At 50.7% G+C, this 19,375-nt stretch overlaps 2 protein-coding genes across 6 annotated transcripts in view; both read right to left on the reverse strand.

Annotated features, from left to right (window-relative positions):
• Positions 1-2,145, reverse strand: part of Pnpla6 (patatin like phospholipase domain containing 6) — a 28,682-nt gene extending 26,537 nt beyond the window's left edge. Inside the window, exons 1-4 of one of the 5 annotated variants that reach the window (XM_051162933.1) lie at positions 1,939-2,145; positions 1,518-1,605; positions 1,283-1,365; positions 838-935 (exon numbers count right to left, since the gene is read on the reverse strand). In XM_051162933.1, coding sequence (XP_051018890.1) covers positions 838-935; positions 1,283-1,365; positions 1,518-1,605; positions 1,939-1,965 — 296 coding nt within the window. In that variant the 5' untranslated portion in view covers positions 1,966-2,145. Of the gene's footprint in view, positions 1-837; positions 936-1,282; positions 1,366-1,517; positions 1,856-1,938 lie in introns of those variants that run through there. The other 4 variants (XM_051162931.1, XM_051162929.1, XM_051162930.1 and 1 more) reach the window with 4 other exon arrangements.
• Mcoln1 (mucolipin TRP cation channel 1) lies at positions 2,066-13,636 on the reverse strand. The gene is made up of 14 exons (XM_051162928.1): positions 13,411-13,636; positions 11,564-11,731; positions 11,314-11,479; positions 10,608-10,716; positions 10,269-10,365; positions 9,991-10,090; positions 8,568-8,674; positions 8,305-8,454; positions 8,080-8,181; positions 6,843-6,965; positions 5,641-5,856; positions 3,811-3,941; positions 3,163-3,711; positions 2,066-2,179 (listed from the first exon to the last, which is right to left on the reverse strand). Exons 1-13 carry the CDS (start codon positions 13,498-13,500, stop codon positions 3,675-3,677), a joined length of 1,596 nt encoding a protein of 531 aa, XP_051018885.1. The 5' UTR covers positions 13,501-13,636; the 3' UTR covers positions 2,066-2,179; positions 3,163-3,674.
• Positions 13,637-19,375: the final 5,739 nt, after the last annotated feature.

The following is a 19,375-nucleotide window of genomic DNA, read 5'->3' on the forward strand; positions in this document are numbered from 1 at the left end:
GCTATGACACGACATACAAACACATATACAATAAGTAAATTCTGGGTTCAGTGGCAGAGTGATTACAAAAATGAATGAATGAATGGTTGAATGAATGAATCAATAGGGATGTGGCTCAGTTAGTACAGTGTTTGCCCAGTACCATATAGATCAGGCGTGGTGACACATGCCTATAATTCCAACACAAAAGGGGACTGGGAATGAATGCTAATCCTGACTATATAGAAAGTTCCAGGCCAGCCTGGGCTAAATGAGACCCTGCCTCAGAAAACAAAACAAACCCAAGCAAACCACTACAACCACCCCCCCCCACCCCCCATATACCCCACTTGAGACAGGCCCCCAGGGAAAAGAACTACCCAGGGTGAACAACACAGAGAGTTTCAGAGGAGATGCTGTCCTATACGGATGGTGTGTCCCTGGAGAACAGAATCATGAAACAGCCCCTCAAGTTAGCCATACAAACACCACCTTAAATAAGATCTCCAGTATGGCAAGATACCACCTATAGATACCTAAACATATGGCTGATAGCCTTCAGGGTCAGGGGAACACTGTTGAGACAAGCCTCAAGTGACAACATGCCCACACCAGAAGTGTCATGTCTCGGATGCCATAACTTTGACATAGTCCCTGCCGAGTGACAGCCTTGAGATGTTCTAATGTGAGAAGATTCTCAAGACAGTCCATATGTTTAAAGAACTCTAAAATACAAATACTTCGGTGTGAACTGACCCCTGTCCAGCACCCGATACACTCAGTGTCAGTCTTAAATATGTTTAAAGAACTCTAAAGTACATATACTTCGGTGTGAACTGACCCCTGTCCAGCACTTACTTCTTGGCAATGTTAAGCATCTTCAGTTTCTTCTTCATGCGGGGCCGGGAAGTTGTGGAGACTGACGTGTCCACCAGGGAAGAAGTGGATTGTGACACCTGGGAGAATTAAGAATTTGGGTTCTCTGGGTGCAGTGGCGCAGGCCTGTAATCCCAGCACTCGGGAGGCAGAGGCAGGCATATCTCTGTGAGTTCGAGGCCAGCCTGGTCTACAAAGCGAGTCTAGGACAGTCAAAGCAATACAGAGAAACCCTGTCTCGAAAAACAAAGACAACAACAACAACAACAACAACAACAACAACAACAAATGGGTTCAATTCGAGAGAGCGGAAGGGCAGATCGAAGGGAACCTGAATAAAAGCAGAAATGCCCACTAATAAGTGTAAATAGGAAAAGGGCAGGGCTTTCGGTGGTCAGCCAGGCCAGCAGGAGGTCCTGGAATTTACCTTCCGCATAATCTTCCGGCCATAGAAAAGCACTTTGTCCCGCTTCCGGAACCGATACCGGGGGCCCTCCGGGGCTGGAGTTTCTGGGGATGGGCATGAGATGAGACGGGGGTGCTTTGAACTCCGCTCAGGCTCCAGCAAATTCCCCACCCTTGCCGTTTGTGGTCTAAGCGGGACTGCAGCTCCCCCTCCATCCCTACAGCCTTCCCCCGCAAGGGGCCCTCCGAATCCTCACTCTGCACCCGCAGCCTCCGCACCACCAAGAGGATGAGCACGGCGGTGACCAGCACTGCCACTCCGGCGCCGATCATCACGCCCAGCACCTGCGGAACGAACGGCACAGGCTGGGAACCGCATGTCGGTCTCACCAAGCCCTCCTCCAGGGCCTTTGAGATCCCTTCTGCCCCGGAGGAGGTCGTATTCAGCTCGTGACTCGGTGTCCCCATCCGCAGAATGGGTCAATGCGGGCTTCCTTCCCACCCCCCACGGTGGGGGTGGGGGGGAGCGACCGCGTCTTCACTGAGGCTAGCTCTCCCGCGATGCATGCCGGGAAACGTAGTTCCGTCTGCATACACTTGGTTCTCGGGGAGAATCGCGTGGCGCACGGCAAGCCCGCCGGGAGTTGTAGTCCTGTGCGCAAATTCCCTAACCCTTACCATTCCGGTTTGCAGTGGGGCCTCCATTGGTTGTTTCGGATTAGGTAGCAGGTCTGATGGTACGCAGTCCTGGAAATTGAGGAGCAGAAAGGACCAGAGCAAGGCATCAATGAAGCCTACCCAGCCCGGACCACAGGCTCTTCCCCCGGTTCTTCTCACAAGCCACGCCCCCAGATACCTTTGGCCTGAGTGACATCTCCATTCGACAGGATTGGGGAGACAGCGGCTAGAAGGGGTGCTGCTGGACAGAGGAATGGCAGCAAATTGACCTCCTAGCTCAGATCAAGGGGTGAGAAAGACCATTCCCCCAGCTCCTTGTCTGACTTCCTTCACTTATATTTAAAGCCAACCAGACTTTCCAACGCATTCATCTGCACCAAATGGCCAAAGGGTCCTGAAACCCACACTCAGCTGCTCCTAGAACAGGTGTCCTTAGGCCATGATCTCTTCTGACAGTGGCTTCTTCCTTAGCCTTGGCCTTCCATAGGTCTGGACCAACCAATCCTCAGGCCGGACCCCCTTCTACACCCTATAAAGACTTGATGTCCCACTCCGGGAATAACCAGGACCCATAAGACAGGAGGCTGAGGCAACAACTGGACTTGAGGCTTCTGACTCAAGCCTGGCCCATCGAGGAAGCTGGAGACAGGGGGTAGAAGAACACTGTCATGGACTCTCTTGGAAAAGAGGCTCTAGGGCTCTCGGGGTAGGATGAGCTCTCAAAGTGTTATAGGCTTAGGCTTGGAGAACTGTCACGCAAAAGGAAGGTTACAGGGTCTCGATGTGTGGAGCATCCCTGGGACTAATGGAATGATGCAGGTGTAGTAACCGGGGACGCCGGAATTGGGGGAGGTAGGAGGAACGGCGCACTGGAAAGTTACTGAGAGATCCGGAGACATATATAACTACTAACGGAGGCACACATAACTACTAACGTAGTCTAGGAGCTGGGAGGGCACTTGGGCTTCCTGGAAGATACCGAGGGAGGGAGGAATGCTGCCGCGACTCTTCTGGGATGCTAGAGATCTTTTTGATGCCCTGGTACTATTAATGGAAATTTAGAGGGATCGCAGGTCCCTGAGAATTTACCTGGAAAATTGTTAGATTGATTACTCCCCTTCCGTACTCCAGAACACACCTTGCTATTGACGCGGAAACACCGGAGCAAGGAACTCAGGAACTGGGGGTGGGGTGGGATTAGAGCATCAGAAAGTCGGGACCTACCCGGAATCAGGACAAATCGAACAGGGGCAAAGCTGAAGTTCGCTAACGGTCCTCGAAGGGACACCCTTGCTCGGTCGATGGAAACTCGGATCATCCAGGAGTGGCAACCAGTGTCCACCCAGCGTTGGTCAACACCCCTAGTTTTCTGTCCGCTGCCTTAGACGCAGCACCTTTAAATTATTCCGCTGCAGGGCACGCCCCAGCCTCAGCCCCGCCTCCCGCCATGCTTGGAAGGTCGCACTGCGCCAGCCACGCCAAGTGTGGCGGCCTCTTAAAGGAGCTGACAACTTGTGAAAGGTCTACCTCTCCCGCTACAAATTAGACCACCGCATTTAGGTTCCCTTTTATTTAACAGCCACCCGACATGCCCTCCCTTCCCCAGTGTCCGAGTTGACCAGCCTACGCCCTCACAAGGCCTGTCAGAAGCAGCTCTTTAAAAGCAAAGTCTAAAAATAAATAAGCTGGGGTCCCAGCAGGACAGAGGATAAAGTCTAGTGACAATCATCTTGGAATCAGTTCACCAGCAGCGACTGGTCTTCCGGGGAGAGCCTGGAAGAGAGAAAAGGCAAGAAGGCGCATCGGATCTCTGTGGCACACACTTCTTCCTCCAGCCGCTATCAATCCACAACCCAGACCTGGGGCTCCAACCTTCCACAGCAGCAGAGAAGGCTGCAAGCCGAGCCACTTCCACGACGAAACTTGCCAGATGTGGGACTGTCTTGGCACTGCTCAATGTAGGCCTGGAGTTCACTCTTCTCTGTGCCAGTACCTCCTGGGTGCTGAGGAGAGATGAGCCCCCAAAACCCAGCATGAAAGTTGGTCCTGACCTCTAAAGCTCCTAAGGTCCAGGCATCCCACTGTTTCTGTGAGTCTCACTTCTGGACCTTTGCCATGTGGCTTGCTTCCCTGTAGAAATTCTTCCCACCCCCGGATATGGCCACAGGCCTCAGGTTTATTGGTTTAGTGGCCTCTGCTGCAGGCCAGGAGCCTAGATTGGGTACTTGGCAATCTAGCCTCCCTGTTGGAATAATGTAACACAGAGCCACAAGAAGAATATTCTAAGCAGCTACCTAGCGGCACTGGCTTTTGGTATGATGCTTAGGTATATTTGCTTAGTGTATGTCTCCTGTGTCTTAGGGGTGCAAAGAAAAGGTAGTTTCCTGCAGGCTATGGGGAGCCGGATGAGAGAAGGCGAAGAACACTGTGTGGGGTGGCGGGTGGGGGGGGGCAGCATCCATTCAGCAAACATGTTCTAAGGAGTGTGGCGTGTACTGGGTACCAGGGAGAATCAACTGGTCGTCAGTGAGGAATGGTGCATGGACGGATGGCCGCTAGCAATAGGTTTAAGGGGAGCATGGAGGTTACAGTGGGACCCTCCTGTAGTTGGGGATTAGGGTGGGCCTGGAAAAGCTTCTAAGCCAGAGATGTGGCTCAGTTGGTAGAAGTAATTGCATAGCACGCAGGAAGTCCTGAGTGACACCCCCAGCACCACAGACATGGGATGTGGCAGTATGCCTCCACCTACAAGTCCGGCTCTCAGGTGGCAGAAACAGGACAGGAGGAGTTCAAGATGGTTCACAGAGTTAGTTTTTGCAGCCTGGCAATGGCACATGCCTTTAATCCTAAGGCAGGGTGAGCTCTATGAGTTCAAGCTAGCCTGGTCTACAAACTGAGTTTCAGGACAGCTAGAGCTAATACAGAGAAACCCTGTCTCAAAAAAAAAAAAAAAAAAAAAAAAGTAAGAAAGAAAGAATTTTTTTTTTTTTTTTTGCCACCAAACCTGATGATTGCACATGGTGGAAGGAATGAGTGAGCTGACTTCCACAAGCTGTTCTCTAATCTCTAAACACACTGTGCTGTGCACAGCCCCCTCCAACGCCCAAGTAAGTAAGCCTTTTTTTTTTTTTTAAAAAAGAAAGATCATATGGGAGAAGGAGGAATGCAGTGAGATGGCTCAGCAGGTAAAGGCACTTGCTGCCAAGACGGATAACTTGAGTTCAGGTCCACAATCCATGTGGAGAAAGGCGAGAACAAATTCCTGTAGGTTGTCCTCTGACCTCCACACATGTAACAAGATGCACCTGTACAACTGCTCACACACTCACACAGAACGAGGGGGGGGAGAGAGAGAGAGAGAGAGAGAGAGATACTGACATTTTTGTACCCAAGCAGGACAACAGGAGCCTGTCTTTTCCTGCCCATCCAGATGATTCCAGCTGTGGTAGTCCTAGGCTGCTCTTGAGAATGACCCTGACAACCCCAACTACCCTAAACCCAGCTCCAGTCTACTCTCTCCTTGGACTTCACTCAGCCTCTGGGTCTCCCCAATTACACCTACTGTGTCCCCAGGACACCTTTGTGAAGCCAGGCAGCCCTTGGAACTCAGGGATGACTATGTTCGGGGGAGGGGAAAGGGGAAACAGGACTCTCGGGGTGAGGGGGTAGGGGAGTGGGGGAGGAGGGTAAACGGCGGCTGACCTTGATGGTGTCGTAGGCGCCAGTGATGAGTGCAATGAAGAGACTCAGCACCATGTAGATGAAGAGGCTGATGAAGGAGTAGAGGTAGAGCTGGGAGAAAAGCCACACCAGGCTACTGTGACCCTGCTGGGCCTGCATGGCAGCGAACGTCACAAACATGTCATCCCCGTTGATGAGTGAAAAGAGACACTCGGAAACCATGGACAGCGAGCGGAACTGTGGGCAGTGAGCTGGGGTTAGAGGACAGGTATGGCTGGAGGCTGTCAGGTTCACTAGGGGTCAGTGGGCAGAAAGACTGGCAGCTGAGCCCAGCTGAGCCCAGCTGACGGTCATCGTATCAATGGCAAGGTCATGGAGTTAACAGAAAGGTCACAGGGCCAAGGAATGGTTCCTCAAGAGTCAGAGGGACTGACAGGCGGAGTAACCCAGGCCAAGACAGTCAGTCATCAGTGACAACAGATTGACCTAGTCACAGGGTCAGTGTCAGGACCACTGGGAGTCAGAAAGGATAGGACAGGAAACCGCTACAACGTGCACAGGAGGTGGCTCAGCTGGTCAAGTGCTTCACTAGAAAGCCTGAGGTCCCCAATTTGATCCCCAGCACCTACGTAAGAAGCTGGGTCTGAAAATGTGCTTGTAATCCCAGCACTGGGGAGGTGGAGACAAGAGGGTCCTTTGGGGCTCAGAGGCCAGCTAATTTATCCTCATCATGAGCTAGGGGCCAATTAGACCATGTCTCCAAATAAAAACCAAGGTGGGGCTGGACATAGTGGCACATGCCTTGAATCCCAGCATCCTGGAGGCAGAAACATACATGTCTGTGAATTTGAGGTTAGCCTGGTTTATACAGTGAGTTCCAAGACGGTCAGAGCTACACTCTGAGACCTTATCTCCAAACAAAACAAAACTATTAGGTGAATGACTTTTTGGAATGGCAGAAAAGGCTGACCTCTGGCTTCCAACACACACACACACACACACACACACACACACACACACACACACACACACGAACACATTTACTTACACAAATGAAAAACAAAGTGAAAAAACAAAACCTACAAGTCTGTAGGTGTACCAGAGGTCAAGGTGGGGTCATTCAGGTTATCAGGTCAACAACTAAGAGACCAGGGAGTAGGAGGGTGCTGGGGACCTGGGACCCCTTGATGGTAGCTCACAAGTCCCCACAGCCCCAAGGATACCTTCACATGGTAGGGCCCCAGCACGATCCAGCCACAGAAGCAATAGCCCAGGTAGATGACAGCCACACAACAACAGAAACGCATGACGCTGGGCAGTGCCACGCGCAGCGTGGCAATCAGGATCTGCAGAGGGATAAAGGGACCACAGTGAAGGCCATGGCCACAACCCAACTAGATCTCCGATGGCAGGGAAAGCCTCACCACTGTGGCCAGAAGAGCTGCTGGGAGGAGTCTAGGACATACCACAGCTGGACTCAGCTGGATGGGCAGGTAGGGACAGGCTCCCATGGTCCTGCCCAGGTACAAGGACACATGTGTCTGTGGTAGGTGGGTATAGGAAAGAGATGTGTGGTTTGGTAGTATAGCTCAATTGTAGAGTGTCTAGTATGCACAGGGGACTACATCAAGCCAAGCATCGTGGCATACAGGAGTTCAAGGTCATCCTCAACCACAGCAGGGCTAGTCTTTTCATTCAAAAGAAAGAAAGAAAGGAAGAAAGAAAGAAAGAAAGAAAGAAAGGCGCCAGGCCGGAGAGATGGCTCAGAGGTTAAGAGCACTGTCTGTTCTTCTGGAGGTCTTGAGTTCAAATCTCAGCAACCACTTGGTGGCTCACAACCACCTACAGTGAGATCTGGTGCCCTCTTCTGGCCTGCAGGAACATCTACACAATACTGTGTAGATAATAAATAAATAAATCTTCAGGAGAAAAAAAAAAAGCCAGGTGGTGGTGGTGGTGGTGGTGGTGGACACCTTTAATCCCAACACTCAGGGAGGCAGAGGCAGGCCTTTTTGGTTTTTTGAGACAGTTTCTCTGTGTAGCCCTGGCTGTCTAGGGCTCTGTAGACCAAGCTGGCCTTGAATTCAGAGATCCTTCTGGCCTTGAACTCACAGAGATCCACCTGTGCCAGCCTCTGTCTCCCAGTGCTGGGATTACAGGCATATGCTACCACACCCAGCCCAAGGCAGGCAAATCTTAAGAGTTCCAGGCCAGCCTGGTCTACAGAGTGAGTTTCAGGACAGCTGAGGCTATAAAGAGAAACCCTGTCTTGAAAACAAATTTAAAAATAACAAGAAAGAAAGAAACGAAGGAAGGAAGGAAGGAGAGGAGGAGGACATAAGTCATTGTGATAAGTCATTGACTGGCAGGAACTAGTGGCTGCTTTGTGTGTTTGGGTTTCTTTGAGAGGCATGGAGCAGATACTCCCCAGGGTGGGGCTCAGGTGCAGAGAGGACTCACATTGTACTTGTGGAAAAATGTCAGGTATCGGATGACACCAACCCAGACGAGCAGTGTGGAGGTGCCCAGGAGGATGCTGCAGACGTCATAGCTGGCTAGGTTCTGTGGGCAGGAGGAATAAAGGGTCAACCCATGGGCTGGACTCTACCTAGGGGGAAGGTGGGCCCCAAACAGGAAAAGAGCCGGAGGCAGAGACACGGAACAGGGCACTGGTAGGACTCACACCTTTGCCTCGATGCCAATCTTCATGACAGTCCCCGAGATGGTAAGTATGTCACTAGTGACCAAGAGGATGTACCAGCCATTGACGAACTCCAGCCGTTCCCATAGGCTGATCTCCCGACCCCGCCGGCGCCACATGAATGCAACAAACTCCTATGGGAGGAGCCCAGGTGAGGGTCTGCCTAGAAACCTCTAAGCCATCACCCCCACCATAGCCCCGGGGCTGGGCAAGGCGGGCACCAGCGCTCGTGACACCAGGGCCTCACGTTCTGGAGCAGGAAACCACGGAGCAGCGAGCGGGCACACAGCAAGAAAGACAGGGAGCAGGTGAGGATGACCACCACATCAAACAGAAGCCGGAAGCTGTTGTCTCCTGTAAGGAGAGGGGTGAATATGATCAAAACTCATGTGGGGCCATAAGAGGCTGGGGCGAGGGTCTGGGGCAGAGAAGGCGCCCTGGAGGACAGGGAGAAGTCTGTGCGTGTATGGCTTGTGTCGGGCCATCAGAACACTTAGGGGCAGAGTGTCGAAATCTCTGATGAAAACACTGGGATGGAGCATACCCTTTGTTTGGTTGGTTGGTTGGTTTTGGTTAAGCCAAGCACTCTACAAATATTATCTCCACACTGTTTTGTTTTGCTGTTTGTCTCAAAGACAGGGTCTCATACATCCCAGGCTGACCTCAAACTTACTATGTAGCCAAGGCTGCTGATGAATTCAGCCTCCAGAATACTGGGATTACAAGAAACTAAATTTTTTGGGGGGTGCGGGGAGAGGCGGGGTGTTTCTAAACAGGGTTTCTCTGTATAGCCCAAGCTGTCCTAGAACTCACTCTGTAGACCAGGCTGCCTGCCCCTGCCTCCTGAGGGCTGGGATTAAAGGTGTGCACAACCACCAGCTGGCTAGGAAAAGCAATTTTTAAAAAACATTTCAAAGCCCTGAGAATTTGAACATAGATCCTCATATCTACTAGGAATTTTTTTTTGTCATTGAGTTATATCTCCAGCACTTTTTGTTTTATTTTGAGACAGAGTCTCACATTGCCCAGGATAACCCGGAATCCATTCTGTAGACAAGGATGATCCTCAACTCCTTGTGCTATGATTATGTATTTATTTGAGGTACTGAGGATTAAATCTAAGACCTTGAGGAGCATGGTAGACAACTACTGTACCACTGGGTTACATCCCCAGCCTTTTTTTTTTTTTTTTTTTTTTGGAGACAGCCCTGGCTGTCTTAGACTTGCTTTGTAGCCTAAGCTGGCCTTGAACTCACAGAGGTCTACCTGCCTGTGCCTGGAGTTCTGGGTCGATAGGCATCCACAACCACACCCAGCCCTCCCCAGTCATCTTTTTACTTTTTGTTTTGAGACAAGGTCTCCTCAATACTGCCCAGGCTGCCTTTGAACTCATTCTGTAGCCCAGTGGCCCCGGCAGATTTTGAATTTGTGAGCATCCTACATCAACCTCCTGAACAGTTGGGATTAGAGGCCTGGTTCCCTTTCAATGAACTTGACTGGGCCCAGGATACTCCCAGGCAGGACAAGAAGCCTGAACAACACTGCTCCGTGGGTCACAGGTAAGGCAGGGTGGTAAGGGCCCCTGGACAGTAGCATCTGAGGCCCAGGAAATGCCTGGGACCAGGACTGTTTTGGGGATACTGGGGTTGTCTTAGGGTAGGAAAGTTTACCATGTGTGGAGACACTGGGGTGTTTACACTCCTGGATGCGGGTCTGGGTCTCTAGGCGGATGGGGATCCGTCCACTGTGCGCTTTATTGTCAAATGTGATCTGAAGGGGTAAGGGCAGAGTAAGCCAGAGCATCCCCAAGCACCAACCCCAGCCCCCGTGGCAGGCTGGCCTATCCTCTACCCCGTGGCTCGCATACCATCTTGGGTGAATACTTCTCTGATGTCCCTCAGCCAGGCAAGGGGAGCTTGGGAGTCCCGAGCGTAACCCAGTTGCTCACCAGGATGCTGAAGGTGTAGCAGTCTGGGATCTCATTGTTGATGAGGCTCTGCAGGTTAATTGTCTTCAGCTGGAAGTGGATGGTGACGTTGATCAGCCTATTGGGGGATGCGTGGGTGAGGGGCAGGACCCAAGGTCAAGCCGTTCCTATTCTGTGCTGACTCCGCAGCTGGCGGAGGAAATGGCTCACTCAGCTACCCACCAGGTCACTGTGTGGTGGCCCCACTCCCCTACCAATGCCATGAAAGTGGCCTCAGATCCAGACGGCTGGACTCCTACCACCTCGACCCACTCCATCCTCAGCTGGACCCTTGGGCCCCTCAAGAGGAAAGGGCAGTACTTGTGGAATTTCAACGTGAGGTTCTTGTAACTGGTGCTGCCATCCGAGAGATCCAAGTCCTCACTGGGGATGTCGGGGGGTCTGTCAGGAGGATCCACCTGGATGCAATCTGGGGACAGGCAGTCATACAAGGGACTCAGGGAGTCCTACAGCACCGTCAGGCCTTCTTCACTGTTTTAACTCCCACTTTATGCTTTATTGCTTTTTTCCACACTGGGGATGAAGCCTAGGACTTCTGTTTTAGGCCAGAGTCCACCAGAACTATACCTCCAGCCCATCCCTTCACACTTAACATCCCTTCACACTTAACCTTCTGCTGCCTCCACCCAAGGGAGGGTATGATCTTCCTTATACTCTATAGAGACCACAGATTCCACAGCCCCCCCCCCAAAGCTCAGTGTCATGCATTCCACTAAGCACAAGGTACATGTCAAGTTATCCATGATTATAGAAGGCAGTCACACAAACAGACATGTAACAAGGTCAGGAGTTTAGATCTCCTTTTCTTTTTCTCTGTTTTTCTTTTTTCTTTCTTTTTCTTTTTCTTTTTCTTTTTTCTTTTTTTTTTTTCCACCTTTAGCTCCTCACTGGGGGATTCTAGGCAAGCCCTATACTGTTGAGACACACCTCTACCCCCTCTGTCAGGATTTAAATCCCAGAAGCCTAAACTCCCAACAGGTAGGCCCTGCCCTGGCTACTTACTCACCAGTGACTACCCTTGGGTCAATGTCAAAGGTATCATTGGCTGGGTCCACATGTCCACGGTGGTAGTAGCGCTGGCAGAGAGCCAGAGCCGAGCCATTGGCCCAAGGGCCTCCCCCACCGCGGACGTAGGCATACCGGCCCAGGGACACCTCAGGCAGTATCAGGTACTGTGGGCAGAGAAGGAGAGGGTCTGTCAGCCTCACCTGTACAGTACACTATTCCCCCAACCTCCTCACGGCTGCCCACTGTACCTGGTCCACAGCATAGAAGATGGCTTGGTAGAGCTGCTCCTGTGTATAGGCAGCAAAGGTGTCATCAGCCCCATCAGAGTAGCCCAGCAAGAAGAGATGGCGGAAGGCAATGGTGTTTTCTTCCCGGAATGTTACCACCAGCTGGTTGCTGAGCCCGAAGAGAATGAGCTGCCAAGAAGGAGCCAGAGGTTTGCCCAGCAAAGCACAGGGAGAGGAAGAAGAAAAAGAGAGCCCAAGAGATGTTCCCCCGGGTGAGATAAGATGCTCCTGGCACTGCACGGGCTAGCCTGTACCTCGCTATGCAGTCAAGGATGACCTTGAACCTGACCATCCAGTCTCCATCTCCCAAGTGCTGGGATGATAGGTGTACACCACAACCCGTAGTTTATACAGTAGTGGGGATGGAACACAGGGCTTCATGCATGCCAGGAAAGCACTGTACCAGCTGAACCACATCCCCGGCTGTCTTAGGGTTACTATAGTGATGAAACACCATGACCAAAAAGCAACTTGGGGAGGAAAGGGTTTATTTGGCTTATACTTTCATATCACAGTTCATCACTGAAGAAAGTCAGGACAGGAACTCAAACAGGACAGGAAGCTGGAGGCAGGAGCTGATGCAGAGGCCATGGGGGTTACAACTTACTGGCTTTGCTCTTCATGGCTTCTTCAGCCTGCTCTCTTATAGAACCCAGGTGCCTAGGGATGGCACCACTCCCAGTGGGCTGGGCTCTCCCCAATCCATCATGAATTTAAGAAAACACCCAACAGGTTTGCCTACAGCCAGATCTTAGGAAGGTATTTTCTCAATCGAGGTTCCCTCCTGTCCAATGACCTCTAGCTTGTGCTGAGTTGACATCAAAACCAGCCCGTTGGCGTAAGGTTATTGTGTGATTCAAATGCTGATTTCTGTATACGCCACATCTTGTTGCAAGCCTTGTTCTGAGAATTTCCTGTCTCAATGTTGTATAAACTCTGCTCTCCAATTGTCCCCTTGTATGCCAATAAAGAAGCTTATAGCCAATTGCTGAGGAGGGGAGAGAATAGGGCTGGGCTTCCTGTCAGGTAGAAAAGGAGGAGCTAGAAATAGGGACTCAGCCACAGGCAGAGGCACAGGAGAGATGACGACAACTCAGCTGCAACAAAGAAAGAACTAAAAAGCAAGTAACCTGGGGATTTTGGCAAAGATGGAGCCAGGAGAACACAGAGGGTTGAGAACAGATTTAAACTGCTCGAGATTGTGTTGTGAAGCTTTGTAAACAAGTACAAACGAGTCTCAATTATTTGTCTGGTAGTCAGGTTAAGAGAGAAACTAAGAGAAACAAACACAGTTTTGTAAAAATAACATTACACACTTTCGTCTCTTCACCTCCCACTCCTTAAGCACCATGCTACACGGATCAAAGCATCCCCAATGCACGACACAAGGTGGGCACTACTACACCTCATAGCAGTGGTGAACGGTCAGTATGTATTACTGATTGACAAGCTGTGTGCTAAGCCCACACCTCCAGGATAGGTTCCATTAGAAGCCTACTTTTGCTGAGGGGACATCAGAAGGATGGCATCTGATTGACTGGACTCAAATCCCATCTACTCCGTGCTCAGCCATGGGGTGACTTTACACAACAACTGTGTGAGCCTCAGGGGCATTCTGGGTATACAACAGAGGTAAGAGTAGCCAGTCATCCCGAGGAGCTAAAAGGAGTTACTGAACACAAATCTCAGACTCATTTCTGACTGGTAATACCACTGTCATTGTCATTACGTGGTAGCAAGGGGCTATTCTAAGGCAAGAACAGTGGCTCTAGCGGCATTTGGCTGGGGCCCTGCCATGTTGGTCTCACCTGCACAGTGACCACCAGGATCTTGACCACCTGCAGCATCAGCTTGCAGGGCTTGCGACCTTTGGCCCGGAACTTGTCACATGGACTCATAAAGAAGTACTTGAGGCGGCGGCGGAGGTCTTCCTCTTCTGGGGGGGTTGTTGGGGTAGCTGAAGTCCCTACCTGGGTCCCATACCCAGGATTGGGGGTCAGCAGCCGCTCCGTCTCTAAAAGAATGGGAAGAGATCAGGGATGGACAGTGCCTTCTGCTTGCTTCTCCAGCAAGGCAAGCCACCACCAAGAATGAGTGTTCCAGAGAGACTACAGCTTGAACCGTAAAATGGCTCAGCAGGTAAGGTGTTCGCCACCAAGCCTGACAACCTGAGTGTGAGCTTCGGAACCCACAGGTGGAAGGGGAGGACCCACAAGCTCACGTGCACACACAGTAAGTGAATGTAATAAAAAAAAGTATTCAAAAACAACAATAACACAGGCCTGGGATGTAGCTCCTTTGGTAGAGGGCTTGCCCAGAATACACAAAGTCCTGATCTGACTCCTGCATAAAAGAAACTGAGCATGGTGGTGCACATCTGGCACATCTGGCACCCTAGCCTTTGGGAGCTAGAAGCAGGAGGATCGGGAGATCAGGTCCATCTTTGGCTACACAGAAAGTTTAAGGCCAGGTTGAGTTCCATGAGACCCTGGCGAGAGGGAAGGACAACTTGGGAGGAGGTGGGTAGAAAGGGGGGAAGGCAGGCTGGAGAGATGGCTCAGTGGTTAAGAGTTCTGAGTGCTCTTCCAGAAGACCCGGGTTCGGGTTTGATTCTCAGCACCCATATAGCAGCTCACAACTGTCTGTAACTCCAATATCTAACACCCTCACACAGACATACATGCAAACAAAACACCAATGCACAATAAATGAATGAATGAATAAACAAATAAATAAATAAGTGAAAGGGGAGAAGGCACAAACTCATCATCTCAACCCTGGAAAGTTAAGGAGAAGGATCACAAACCAGTTCTAGGTCACACAAGCCAGCAGGGTGTGGTGGTGTACGCCTTTAATCCCATCACTCAGGAGGCAAAGGCAGGTAGATCACTGCGAGAGGCCAGCCTGGTCTACAAAGAGAGTTTCAGGACAGCCAGAGCTATTACAGAGAAACCTTTTCTCAAAAAAAAAAAACCACCCAAGCAAACAAAACAAAAACAAGCCAGGCGTGGTGGCACATGCTTTAATCTCAGCACTGGGAGGCAGAGGCAGGTGGATCACTGTGATTTCAAGGCCAAAGCCAGCCTAGTCTACAAAGGAAGTCTAGGACAGACAGGGCTGTTACACAGAGAAACCCTGTTTCAAAATAAATAAATAAATAAAAATTAAAATAAAAAGAAAGAAAGAAAGAAATCTAAACAAACAAAAACAAGTTCTAGGCCACACAATGACAGAAAGAAAAAGGATCCTGGCTGGCACATGCCTATAATCCTGGCACTTGTGAGGCAGAGGCAGGAGGACCAGAAGTTTAAGGTCATCTTCAGCTATATAACAAGTTTGGGGCCAGCCTGGGATTCTGTCTTAAAGAGAAAGAAGGGGAAAGAAAGGAAAAGGAGGGGCTGGAGAGATGGCTCAGTGGTTAAGAGCACCACCTGCTCTTCCAAAGGTCCTGAGTTCAATTCTCAGCAACCACATGGTGGTTCACAACCATCTGTAATGTGATGTGATGCCCTCTTCTGGCCTGTGGAGGTGTACATGCAGGCAGGAACACTGTATACCTAATAATAAATAAATATTAAAAAAAAAAAAGAAAGAAAGAAAGGAAAAGGAAAGGAACATGAGTGCCCCTAGATATGGTGGAGGAGAAAGTTTATTATTGTTGACACATGGGAGAGTGTAGCCAAAAGCAGGAGCATCTGGGAAGAGTCCAGAGCGGACATGACCCAGGGCCATGTGAGGAGAGGAGGAGGAGAAGGGAAAAGGGAGGGAGGGGGAACAGCTGCAGCAGCCAGGAGGCCTAAAAGAGAGTACACGAAAGGGCCAGGGACCTGAAAATGGCTGGATTAAGTAGGAGGAGGAGAGCCCAGCCTCTGGGCTGAAAACATAAAGGGCCAGGGATGCCAGCCAGGAAGGCCTCGTAGCAGGTAGGGGCTGAGGGATGTAGGGAGAACCTGGCAGCCAGTGTCCACTTCGACATGCTAAATGGGCACTTCAGCCGTGTGTCCCAGGTTTGAAACCTAACCATTGGCAGTAAAATGGCTCAGAGAGTAAAGACGCTTGCTAGGAAACCTGACAACCTAAATTCCAATCTTGCAGAGCCTCAACCTTATCTTCCAAATGAGGCTATCATCCACCATAAGCTGAGAACTCGGTACTCAGATAGCCCTTATCAAAGAGCCTAGACTGAGGCTGGTCCCCACGCCCCAAATGCAGCAACCTTCTAGTGGGAGCCTCCCCCCACATCCAAACTCCAGCCTACAGGTAATTAGCGCAGAGCAGAGCCCATAGTCCAGCATTCTCAGGACAAACCCTCCAAGAATACCCTTTGACCTCATTAGAACCAAACCCATCCCAGGCCACAGGTCTGACCCTAACAATAATAGAGACCGACGTAATAACTCATGTCTGCAAGCCCAGCACCCAAAGGAAGAAGAAGTTCAAGTCTTGCCTGAACTACATAGCGAAACACAGGCCAGCTTGGGTTATAGAACCTGACCCAGAAGAACCTTAAAACAGGCACGCTGGCAAGGTGACTCAGTAGGTAAAGGTGCTTGTGGGCCAAGCCTGACAGCCTCAGCTCAATCCTTGGATCCACATGGTAGAAGGACAGGATGAATTCCTACAGGTTGTCCTCTGTAGCCACCAAACTCATCACCCGCCAGGGAATCAAGTACTGGGAATCACGCAGCCAAGCACCAAATCCCACACTTAGTCCACCTCCCTCAACTCGTCCAGGAAGTGGAAATTAAAACCATCTACACCTACCAGGCCGTGGTGGTGCACACCTTTAATCCCAGCACTTGGGAGGCAGAGGCAGGTGGATCGATGTGCATTCGAGGCCAGCCTGGTCTACAAATAAGAGTCCAGGATAGCCAAGGCTACACAGAGAAACACTGTCTCAAAAACAAAACAACAACAAAAAAACCACTAAACAACAACAACAAAAAAACAAACAAACCAGCAACAACAAAACAAAACAAAACTATCCCTAAGGCTGAGATCCAGAAATCACTATGAGAGTCCCACCAGAGCAAGCAGGGAAAAACTCATTCTTCAGTGCACAGCTGCAGCTCACTCAGGGGCATGGTGCTCGCAACTGCAATCCAAACACTTGAGAGTTGGTGGTGGGAGAACTGTCAACTGTGGCCAGTGTGGGAGAGCCAACTCTGAGTACAAGAACGAAGTTCCCAGGTGGAGGCAACTGCTGCAGTCCCAGCCAGCTCAGGAACCTGGTAGCCTAGGATTGTCTCTAACAGTTCAGTCACCTCCATCCACTGGATGACTTTTCAGGACACGGACTCTCTCTCTCTCTCTCTCTCTCTCTCTCTCTCTCTCTCTCTCTCTCTCTCTCAGTCCTAGTCTAGCTCTAGTCCAGGTGGCTTCAAACTCATTAGAAGATAACCTTAAATTGCTGATTCTCCTGCCTCCACCTCCCAAATAGTGGAATCACAGGCATGTCTCTGCTCTTAGCTTTCACCCGTACCTGTAGATTTGGGGGTTTTTGTTGTTGTTGTTTGTTCATTTGTTTAAAGACAGAGTGTCACTGCTGGCTTGAATTCAGAGATACATCTGACTTTGCATCTTGAGCCTGAGTGCTGGGATTAAAGGCATACACACAGCCATGTCTGGTCAAAATATATATTCCCCTCCCCCCAAGACTGGGTTTCTCTGTGTAGCCTTGGCTGTCCTGGACTCACTTTGTAGACCAGGCTGGCCTTGAATTCACAGCGATCTGCCAAACTCTGCCTCCCGAGTGCTGGGGGATTAAAGGTGTGCGCCACCACGCCAGGCAAAATAGATTGTTTTCTTTGTGGTGCTGGTGCTGGTGCTGGTGCTGGTGCTGGTGCTGGTGCTGGTACATGCTATACAAACATTCTGTGAGCCATTCTTCTAGCCCTAAAGCTGCCAGGATTAAGTTGAGCCATGTCACTACCTGTGGTTCCTCAGGTAGTCACAAACCTGGCTCCTCCCTTTTTTTAAGTCTAGGTGAGCTTGTTTACAAGCTAGCAGGGAGGAAAGCCAAAAGGCAGGCTGTAACTCCCTAGCTAAGATCACAGCTAACCCATCCCAGGCACTACTACTAGCTAGGACTCTCACTGGACTATCTGCAGCCAGCACCTAGTAGGGATCAACAGGCAATGCCATCCCCAGATGTCCCCCAGGGACAGGCCTGGAAGCTGGGAGCCCACAGTCTCAGTTTAGGAGGGCAAGCATGCACTGGTTTGGAGAAGTGTAACTGAGTTAGCTCCCTAGTTCATGGAGTCCGTCCCACCTGTGTTTAGGGAGGCTGCACATTTATTTGGACATTGGCTGCCAAAAGGGAAACCTTGGGTCTTGGGTGCAGGTCACTGTCTGAGTTCCAGCAAATTAAGCAACAAGAACTTTGGCTCAGTGGTAGTGTGCTTTCCTAGTAAGCTGGGCTCTGGGTTCAATCCAGAAGGAGGAGGAGAGGAAGAGGAAGAGGAAGGCTTCATAAGGTCTATAATCCTACTACTCAGAGGCTGAGGAAGGAGCCAGAAATGCCATGGCTACAGAGACCCTGTTTCAAAACAAAACAAACTGGGGGGGGGAGGGGGAGAAAGAAAACAAAACTAATTTCAGGATCTACAGAATAAGACCCAGACCCAAACAAAACTGAACTAGCACCAACAAAAACCTTGAGCTTTAATACTCTCCTAATGGGAGAAGCTGACTGCTGGCCTGTGTTTACAAACTCTGAGCAGAGACTAGGCTGGGGAAGGCAACACTCTCATGGGTCACAAACAATCTTGGGCAGGGAATGCTCCATAATAATAATAATAAAGTCAGCCACGGTGACACATACCTAGACTCCCAGGACAAGAGAGGTGGAGGCTGGAGTTTCCAGGAGTCCCGCCCTCTTAAGCTGGAGAATCTTACACCCACCTACAGTCCAAGTCTTTTGGACTATCTGCCTTTCTTTCATAAGGCAACTAGCTTCGTACTGGCCTTCAGGATTAACAACAGCAGCAGCTTTCTGCTGTAGGTTTTAAAGGCTGACGCCCACCCATTGGTTCCAGGAACCATAAGCCTATCTCTGCCCCATAGAGCACCTAAGAAGTCTGCACCAGGCTTTAATTAAGGAGAAAACCAGCAGAGGTCGGGAAGATGGTGTTTACCCACCACCCAGTTCTAGGAGCCACTGCTCGAGGTCAAGCGATGCTCGACCCATGTACTACCTGGGTTCTGGCTACTATGCAGGCTCCCCATCTGCGGTTAGAGATGTTCTTGGTACCCACCCGTCACTCAGGTTCTTTAATGCGATTTCCCATCTCTCCCATGGGGGCTGTGAGGGACTTCAGAAATGGAAGCTGGGAGTACATCGCCAAGGTTCTAAAGGAGCCGTCTGCCCATCCCTTCCCTATGGAACATCTGAGAAGTCCATACTGGACTACAGGAACGGGAAGCTGGGCGCTCGCCGACCAAGGTCGGGGATGTCGTAGTTGCGCATTCCCTGCCCAGGTTCTAGGAGGCATCTGTCAATCTCTCTCCCATAGGAACGCTAGAAGTCCGCAATGAACTTCAGAACGTCAAGTCTGACACTCGCTGCCCACGGTCAGATATGTCGATCGATGCCCACCCGACACCCAGATTCTATGCTTTGTGGAAGATCTCCGCTTGAGATCGGAGATGGCTGGTGCCCACCCGCAGCCCAAGTTCCAGAAGCCGAGCGCCCATCTCTCCATACAGCACTGGAGAAGCGGAAGGCTCATTGCCGGAGGTCGCGGAGCCGGGCGCGCCCTCCCGCCGCGCTCA

This window comes from Acomys russatus, chromosome 19 (assembly GCF_903995435.1).
Source record: "Acomys russatus chromosome 19, mAcoRus1.1, whole genome shotgun sequence".
Classification (NCBI taxonomy): Eukaryota; Metazoa; Chordata; class Mammalia; order Rodentia; family Muridae; genus Acomys; species Acomys russatus.

What these genes read in the sequence shown, in the direction of transcription:
- Mcoln1 (XM_051162928.1), bottom strand. Translation starts at nt 13,500, where the DNA reads ATGAGTCCATGTGACAAGTTCCGGGCCAAAGGTCGCAAGCCCTGCAAG. An exon ending in CCCCAGTGTCTCCACACATG is followed by an intron (nt 8,675 to 9,990) that starts GTAAACTTTCCT and finishes CTCTCCTTACAG; the next exon opens with GAGACAACAGCTTCCGGCTT. An exon ending in AGATTGGCATCGAGGCAAAG is followed by an intron (nt 8,182 to 8,304) that starts GTGTGAGTCCTA and finishes TCCTGCCCACAG; the next exon opens with AACCTAGCCAGCTATGACGT.